This window comes from Etheostoma spectabile, chromosome 5 (genome assembly GCF_008692095.1).
Source record: "Etheostoma spectabile isolate EspeVRDwgs_2016 chromosome 5, UIUC_Espe_1.0, whole genome shotgun sequence".
Taxonomy (NCBI): Eukaryota; Metazoa; Chordata; class Actinopteri; order Perciformes; family Percidae; genus Etheostoma; species Etheostoma spectabile.
Window position 1 is genome coordinate 19793859 of NC_045737.1, and position 9686 is coordinate 19803544.

Consider the following 9686-nt stretch of genomic DNA (forward strand, 5'->3'; position numbering starts at 1 on the left):
CACACACACACACACACACACACACACACGTTTCAGGCTGTTATAATACCAAGCTAGTCTATACACTACATCAGTAAGCAGAATGTAGAGCAGTACTGTATATAACATGTATTCAAGTTAATGTTTATTAGAAACAAAAACTGTTTAAAAAATGCCCTATTACTTATTCCTAGAGGAGAACAGCATGTCTTAGCTGTTGTAGTTTTAAATGAATTATTTTTATGGTAATAAAACACACAATTTGCTGTTTGCAGGTAAACACATACCCTTGCAGCAACTTAATGAGCTAGCCTGTTCTTAAATAAGAATACTGATATTCTGCAGACTGGTGCTTTAAATCAAAAACGTATGTTATTTGCATACAGTGCATACACACATCAAACACAAAACACATACAACTTACATTAGGTGTAAATATATCATAAATAATATAATATTTAACCAATATACACATATTGCAAAACCCTTCACATAATTTCTTTTCATGCAGAACTCACATAATACTGACTCTCTTTCCTTTAGGCGCCTGTGCTTTCAAAAGATTGTGGATAACAAAACATAAACCTTGAAAATTCATATTCCTCTGCTAACAAGACTGAGGTGACTTTTAGAGAGGAAGTTATTAAAGATGCTCAGACTATAAACACACACTTGGAAATGGCATATTTTTTAAATGAAAATGCAAGATAATCTTCAAGTTTAAGAATACTCAACTCTCTTACAGTAGATAGTCTACGATTAGCTGCTTGATTTCAAAGCCAACCCATCCCTTTCGTTTTTGGAAGCTCAGTTAGAAGACTTACTTATAAAGTGCAGATCTGTTATGGATGGGGATCATTTGGTCGATGAAATATCCAGGATAAAGCACTGAAATCCCAATAAGCCTCTGGACAATGAGCTGAGGTTGAAACAGATACTGGCATTCTTCAGACAGACCCTACAAAGATAACACAGCAGTTGTTTAAATGGTATTTAAGTGGTTAACACACCAATATTTTAAAAAGCTGTTAAGGAGGAGATTCAATATCATTCAGACTGGCTGAAAATTCCTAATGGACTGTGTATATAAAGCTTGTCAGGCTCCTGGATTAATATCACTTTGTCCTCCCTCTGCCTACCACACAACGTAACATGCACACACTATTTCACTCATGTTGTTCTGAACCATTAATGCTTGATATGCATTACTTTGTGAGATGAGCCGAGCAGACAGAACAACTCAGAGCCAGGAGCCTGTGCCTTGTTTCTACACATGATCTGCTGTTAAAATTGGTTTTAAAAAGGAATGGGGACGCCTTTTGCACCTGATTTAAAAGGACAGGTGTGAATGCCAAATGAGGCCCTTCATTTCTGTCAGCCGTTCACTGACCCCGCCTGCTTGAGCCACAATTACTGTGGCATGTCATTAGTCCAGGAGCTGCCGAGGTGACCCTTTGATTTATTACAGCCTGTCAGTTGGACCTGCACATGTGTCTTGTAGAGCAAGTTGTGTTTTAATTAAGGCTCAGCCAATATGGGTGTTTTAAGGCCAATGTTTTCACACTATAAGTGCAGACATCTTTTGATGGTGTTCAATTGCTTTAAATTGGACCATTTTCATGCCAAAAAAGTTATATGCATTAATTTTTTTTTTTTTTGTCTTGGCAGGATGTTAAAGCCTCTAAAACCCGATTTAGGCTATAGCACTAAAAAAAAACATTGAAACCCTGACTAATTGCATTACTTCAGCTCTTTCAGTGAATGAACCACTAAGACTACGCAATTTTAGGGAAAACTCGGTGGTATACACTGAGCTTCCATTTTATTAGGTACGCCTGAACATTCTAATGCAATTTATGCAATGAATGCAAAATTTGAGAGGGTATGTATAACTTTATTAAACTCTATGGTCATTTTTGAGTATGTAGTTAGTAGCGTTATAGTAGTATTGTTGTGTTAAATTACATCATATTAAGTTTCTTATATTTTTATATTTACAGAATGTAATGAGATAGAAAAGAACACCTCTCAATAACATTTTTAAGGCTCACATAGGGAGGATGTATTACAGTATATATGGCATAACATGGCATTTAACTTTGTCCTCTAAAATAAATTTCTGTTTGGTCTTTAGATTATTTAGAATAATTATGCTGAATGGATTATTATTGCCCTACACTTTAATGTAGTCATACCAACAAACATCTAAAAGTACAAAGACAGTTTGATGCAAGGGTAAATATTTTATATAAATGATTACTCTTTCCCATCTTACCCATTCATTTCCGATATTTTTCTATCTGCATGATGTGTATTGACTTGTAATCAGAATATGACACACCTGGTCTTGATAAGCAAACGATAGAAAAACCATCTGGACATTAACAGGGGACATTTCAGTAAGTAAAAAATAAAATACAGTTTATCCCTGCTCTCTTTGTTTTTGTTGTTAAATCCTTATATCCTGTTTGCTGTGTTCAGTATTTGACTGAGATTGATATAAATGCACCGTGCATTCTCCCTGCTCTGCTTGCATTGCTTCCACCCATGTTTCCTTTCTGAACTGATAACATCACATTTTCGTTGCTAAAAAATTGCTTTAGGAAGCAGAATGTGGAAACGGTAGGTTATTTCCATCTATACAGTGTGTCTTTGAAGGCAGGTCACATTTTAGCCACATCTGCTTCTATTCTCAGCTCCCCCAAAGCAAACTATTCAATGTTGGTAGCCACTTCTGTTGATATTTTTGATTGTTTTGATTGTTGTGTATTCTAGGTGCACTTGTTCCAGCCTGGGGGAACCACAAAGGAAACACAACTGAACACCATGCCAGTGACAAATAAATTGCCTGAAATGGAAATCAGCAGGTGTTTTTATGTGGCCAAATAGGAGAACATGATGAGATGAAGAAAGTCTCTCTGACACTGTTCTGCCTCTTTAAGCTCTGCAGCACACGCAGGAATACTAATCCCAACGAACACTTACATCCCTTTTATTATATTTTTTTTCGATGATGAAAGGGAGTTAAGTTACCATGAAGACAATATTTTAGATGTATGGTAGATCTCATTTTAATTATTCTACATAACACTTAAATATGCTTTTGTTTTACCAGCCTCAATTGGTGAGTGATGCATAACAAAACAGTGACTGAAGCTTTTAATTTGCTGAAGACAGTTTTGTTTATAAGTGGATGTCTGGGAGATGCAGTGCAGAAACAACAAAGTGACCAATGTTAGCAACAACTACAATGCCAAAATCACAACTTTGTGATTAAAATTCAATTATGTTTATTTGTGATAAATGTTCAGGCTCACCTTCACTGAAATCTTGCCCTCATCCTTGGGTAAATGTGCAGCCAGGAACCAGTCTCCAGGGAGCGGGCTGGTTACGTTGAATGCTCCTGTTGTACGATTTGGAAGAGTCCAGGTAAGAGTCACAGCAAAGGATCCTGGGACAACTGTATCACGAGGGAAGCGGGTGTACAGGGGATTGATTACTGGAGGAGCCCCAGACCTGAAATAGCTGTTAATCACAAAGACAAAATTCAATCTGTGTTAGGCCTAATATTTTCGCAAATATATACAGTACATACCATATATAAAATGCATTCATATGAAAAGCTGACAGCATGAGCACAGGTGGCATCTTTCTTATTTTAAACATGAAAACTTAAAATCCTAAACATTAATATTAATATCTAGCACTACATATTTGAATGTGATAACCATGCCCAAGTCAATCACATCACAGGGACACAATAGAATCACCTGAGATACCAGCTCTCGTGCTTACCAAAATGATAAATGTAGACAGGTAAAATTAAAAGTGAATTGCAGCTAATGCTTTGACAGCAGTTCCCTCCATATGTTGAGGCCACCAGTAATAGCTGACATATATCAGGTTGAACCAGCTGCTATAACCCTTTGTCCAAAAGGTAACATGTATAACATGCTTATTGTTATCTATCTATATCCTAGCAAAGGAGCAGAATTCAGCTTCTAAGTGTCTTACTTGAACAAAAGAAAGGTTTAAGCTAAACACAAGCAACTCCAGAAAGAGAAAAATATGTTGTGACAAAGTTCTTGTCTTACACAGTCACATTGCGGTTTGGGCAGCTGTCTCCAAACGTGCCCCCTTGCTCCTTGAAGGTGATGAGGTTCCATACGGCCATCATGGTGTCGTCAGGCACATTGAAGTGGAACAGTTCCACACTGGCGAAGGAGTTAAAAGCATTCAGCTTACGAGGCGTACGGGTGAAGTATTCAGTCACAAAAAGGCAATCTGTAGGGAACATAACCAAAGGAAAGCGTCCCTGAATATTTGTGAGGATAAATTTAGGAACACATGGGACATCCATATTTACAGAATGGCACAGCTCTGCTTTGAGTTCACCATGTGTTAGCGTGCTGATTTTTGACATCTTAGTTTAGCGTGTTAGTATGCTAGGATTTTTGTACTACACAAACATTTCGGATGAGTTTTGGAGGTATGCACTGATTCGACTAATCAAAATTTTGACCTGAAGATGGCGTTAGACAAAAAGGCAGTTGGATCATCAATGTAATTAGGACTCATCTCTTGGGAACCATGAGTATCTGTATCAGATTTTGTGCCAATTCATCTAATAGAAGTTGAGATATTTCACAGGATAAGTGAAAACTTTGAGCTACTGGTGGCGCTGGAAAAAAAGTCATGAGATTATCAACGCTATTACAATTCATCCTCTAGGGACTATTGTTTTCTGTAAAAAATTGAATGGAAACCCATCCAGACTAGTAGTTGTCAAACCACCGAAAGACAGACCGACAATGCCATCTCTAGCCAAGCTGCTAGCATGGCTAACAATGAGTTAAGACTTTTGCTTACTGTACAAACATTTTCCAATTTGTCAGCACTATCGTTCTTGTGAACAGAACAGTGACATAAGCAGACTCTCTGTCTTAAGTCTATAATGACAAGCTTCTCCTTGAACCCCACAAACTGTAGAGAGCTAGATCATCTAAATATGTGATGACAGACTTTAACTCCTTTTAAAGCATCTGAGGGAGATGTTTGTATGCAGGCTCACTCACGTCCTGCATAATGTCAAATCCTTGGATTACATCCACCAAAGGCTATGCATATAAAAGCAGAAGAACAAGTGACAGGTGTAATCTGCCATATTACACCTACATGAGTCATCGAGCTACACCCAGTGGGTGGCCAAGATCAGGGGGAAATGGAGTGTGAGTCAGTTAATTGCTATACTAGAACGTACTGCATCTCTTAGATATTATAAATATAAACATGAGTGGATATGAACGATGTGGTTTCATTAGATGTTTTACTGGAGGTGAATGTTTTACATTTGTAGCACACTACCTTTGTGTTTGTGCATATCAAGCATTTTTACCATCTGTACTTGGAATACCTGTGGTGATGTCATTCACCGTTTTGTTTTGTTGTGGGGATAATTTATCTCACCTGCAATTTGTACAAAAATAGTAAAATCTCACTGTTTTGAGGATGCACCGAAAAGCCTGTGCCTCTAAAACAGCATGAGTCCAATTCATTTAAGAGTTTTAGCGAGCTCACTGTACTAATACTGTCATTTCCAGCTGCATGGTTTTCTATTGCTTCTGCTTTTTACCTTAATGATGACACAGAGTAAAGAAAACCATATGACCCTGTACAGTGACAAGGCGCTGAGGCGCGGATGCAAAATGAAAAACGATTTTCTTGAATGTGCACTGTTACAATGTATGTTAGGAAAAAGAAAAAAATGGCTCTGCTCTGCTTCTCTCCCCCACACTATTACCAGTCCTCAAAGCTCGCGCTAGCTCTCACCTATTGAAGCAACCTTGAATACTAAAAACACAGAATAGGAAGACAGAAACTCAGACGAATGAAGCAATTTTACTGTCAAGAGCTAAAGCGTAATCCCATACAAAGTACCCAGCCTTAATTTCACTCTCATTCCATTCTTTCTCTGGTCCGCCATGTGCGTTATGTAGTATGTGAGCCTTCTTTTCATTAAGGTTGTTCTTTGCCCTTTCATAACATGGCTATGTATAACTGAGGCTGAGGAGAAACTGGTTCCATGTCATAGACTGCTATAGTGCTATAACTCTATAGGTAGAGTGTGGCACTAACAGTGCTGGAGTCTTCAGTAAGCCCACCGTATGTTCACCTTGTCTGATTACAGAGAAACAGACTTCTTCCAGCTTTAGATCACAGCAAAGACCACTAAACGTTAATAACATACTGTAACCAGTTGATTACTTGTTAATTCTAATCTCTTGGTTAGAGAGGAAAAAGTCCACAATTTTGCACATCTGGATACAAGACTTGTTAATTGTGATTACACTATTCAAAAGTCTTTAATTAAGATGAATTGTGCACTGTCACATTCTTCAGGCAAAATTACCCCATTTATGATGAAGTTCCTATTTTTATATCAAAGATTAGCTTTCACACAATTTCTAAATCAGTGGTTCCCCACCTGGGTAACAGGATCTCCAAGAGAGTTTGTGAGATGATTGAAGAGAGTATGAAGGGGGGTTACTAAGAAAATTCATGCTGCATAAAATTATGTTTATTTTTTAAAACGTATCCAATATTAGTTTTTTTTTGGTAGTTTTACCTCATTAGCATACAGAAATTATTCAAGTATTTCATTAAGGGAAAAAAACAGTCTAGGTTTTAACTGCTCACAACTAAAAGACGTTTGAGTAGTAAGTAGACATTGCTTCATAGTGAAGACAAAAAACTTTGGAAACCAGTGGTCTAACATAGCTTTGGTATGTTGAAATGCCGGACAAAGGTCACTGTACCAAAATGTAGCTATTTATTACATTTACCATAAATGTTGACAGGGTGCGGCAGATTATTTTTAGTCATAATTTATTCTTCTACACACCTGTCTGTATACAAAACCACTTTTTTTTCTTGTTATTTATGTCAATGGACTGTAAATGGTCAATATTCTGAAATAGCATTAAAAAGGTAATTGTCACAACCTTGTATTTGCCAGATTTCACCTATGATTCCTAATTCTATGTATTGTGTAAGGACCATAAATGTGGATACAATTACACTTGCATAGCCTTGATATACTACATCTCAAACATGTCAGCATCTTAGGTTGTTTTGACAAATTAAATACATGACTTAAACCAACATCCTAAATACTATTATAGAAAATAATAAACTTTAATAATCTATCTTTAAACCCCTTCTATGTGAAAAAAACCCTGCAATGGAATTGTCTCAGTGACAATCCAGCAGCCACACACTGTAACTGCATTCAATGGGAAGGTGGAAACACGCCAAAATATTAAAATATGCTTGGTTTGTTTGCCAACTAAATAAAGACATTTAAAGATAAAGGCAGCAGCGTGCTTACACTTGTTCTTACAGCATGGTTCAGAATTCAGTGATCTTCAATGAGCGCCTCCTAACAACTGTTTTACTCTGTTAGAGGCTTAATACAAGCATAATCCTGCTTTTTGTCATCTCAACTAGAGATTTATCCTTGAATGCTTAGCAGGATAGTCTGTAAACCGCATAAAGGTTGCTTCTCAAAATTCCTCCTCTTTTAGCATAATTTTGTGGGAGTAAAGATGGATAAAATAAGCAGAACCTTCTGTAAGAACAATGATTAAAAGACAGGATTAAGCGCAAACTGACCACCAATTCCAACTCTTGGTCAAACACACTATCCCAACTAGAGAAACTGACTTCCAGCTGATCATGGAGACAATGAACATTTAAATAAAAAAATCCAAAGCATTGAATTCTGCCTTCATGACCCAATTGTCAAATATCACTGTCATCCTCCTCACTGTGATACTATAAAAATAACCCCAGTAATTCGAGAAAAAAGGTCAAAGAGAGAGAGATGACTTTAACAAAGTCCAGGGGTTTACAAAAAACACTGGAGAGAAACAGCAACAAGTCTGTCAAGGGACTGCAACATCCTTAGACAGACCTTTAAGGTCTTTGGTGTCCACAGCCAGTACAGCGTGTACTGTAGCTATGGATTCATTGTTGTCTCACATTTGAGCTCTGAGGTTTTTGTTTGCCTTTGTCTTGACACTGCAAAGACATCTTGGTGATTTGACACCAAAAAGCAGGAGAAAAACACCCTTCATGTCTGTTGACATAAGATTTTCTTTTCTTTTTTAAAGGAAAAAAATATGCACAAAGAGAAATACTTGTTGGGTCACGTTGTATGACAAAATGAGTCGAAATTTTAAGAATATCAAAGGTCTCACTTTAATGTTGCAAATTTTTTAAGTAAATGTTAATATTTACAATTAGGGCTAAATTAACACTAAAAATAACATTTTCTAACTTAAACATCGCCCAATGGTCCGACGAATCCGATCATATTTTGCATTATGCCAACATATCCTAACTCTTCTTTCCCTTCTTTAATCAAACCAAACATAGACAAACAAATAAACAAACAGCCAAAGACAGCAACAATGAAAGCGTCCAGCCTGATGTGTTTTCTTGTGGCCACATTCAGCCCTCAGTATCGTAACGTACAACCTATAGGAGCATCTGTCAATGTGTTGCGTGCCATAACTAGCTGCAACCTTCCCCATGCGTCACGGAACTGAAGCCAGTCTGTGTTCATAAAAACGGTTTTGTTTGGTGGCCGAGACTAAAAGCAGCAGCTGTGAATGTTTAGAAGACTCAAAAGATTCCAACCACAAACGGGATCCGATGCTGCTGCTCTCTGGGAGGATTTCAGCACCCCCGACAAAAGGAACAGCTCCCCGTGAATCAAAGCAACACTCTCACTGAATGGAAACCACTCACCTCCAAGAACGCACAGATAGGTGTAAACAAGCAAGAGGAGCCTCGGAGGGCTACATCCTGAGCCCAGACGCTCCAGTTGCCACATCGTTAAAAGCAAAATATTTAGTGGAGGGCTACAGCCCGGGTGCAGTTCTCAGTCGCTGCGCTGGTCTACATTTTTTCAGATTTTTGCCAACGACCAGCTGTTTGTGCATGACGTAATTCAGACGACGACGGGACAGCTCCTCCCTTTGGCTTTGATTTGACAACCTCAATATGTCGACTTATTTCATTGGAGCTCCGGCCCTGTCAGTCTAGGGACGGCGCAGACGTCGCCTACATTGCACCACAAGGCTCGTCACTTCGGTGTCCGGGCCACCACACATCACACAGGGCCGAGTGGGGGAGTACAGAGGCGGTAGCTTATTCACCCCGGAGGCTGCAGCCTCTTCACCCAGGAGTCGGGACAGAAAGTTTGGGGGATGGGGGGGTCTGATCCTGTGCCCCCTGTGGACTCATCGGTGTACTGAGAAATACGACTGTTTTATCTTGTTGAATTTGCAGCTTCTTCTGCATTGCAGTGTATTGCATTTGCAACAAAAATTGTGTTGAAGATTTCTATCCATTATTATGTTGCAATCAGTAAGATTTGTCTTTGTATTTTCATTATGTTACCAATTGGTGCAACACTTTTTACACTGCATCAACACTTACAAATTCATTCTGAGATATGGTGGGGCTCGAAAGTTTGGGCAACACAGGTAAAAATTTGTATTTGTGAATAAAGAAGCCAAGAAAAGACGGAAAAAATCTCCAAAAGGCATCAAATGACAGATTAGACATTTGTCTAACATTTGTCATTTGTCTGACATTATGTCACCAAAAGTTAGATTTTATTTCCATTATTTACACTTTCA

The 9686-nt window shown here is 38.1% G+C and overlaps 1 protein-coding gene across 1 annotated transcript in view; it reads right to left on the reverse strand.

Annotated features, from left to right (window-relative positions):
• Window positions 1–8997, reverse strand: part of tmem8b (transmembrane protein 8B) — a 34788-nt gene extending 25791 nt beyond the window's left edge. Inside the window, exons 1-4 of the mRNA XM_032515280.1 lie at window positions 8791–8997; window positions 4074–4263; window positions 3297–3504; window positions 804–937 (exon numbers count right to left, since the gene is read on the reverse strand). Of these exons, the coding sequence (XP_032371171.1) occupies window positions 804–937; window positions 3297–3504; window positions 4074–4263; window positions 8791–8875 (617 nt within the window). The 5' untranslated portion in view covers window positions 8876–8997. The remainder of the gene's footprint in view (window positions 1–803; window positions 938–3296; window positions 3505–4073; window positions 4264–8790) is intronic.
• Window positions 8998–9686: the final 689 nt, after the last annotated feature.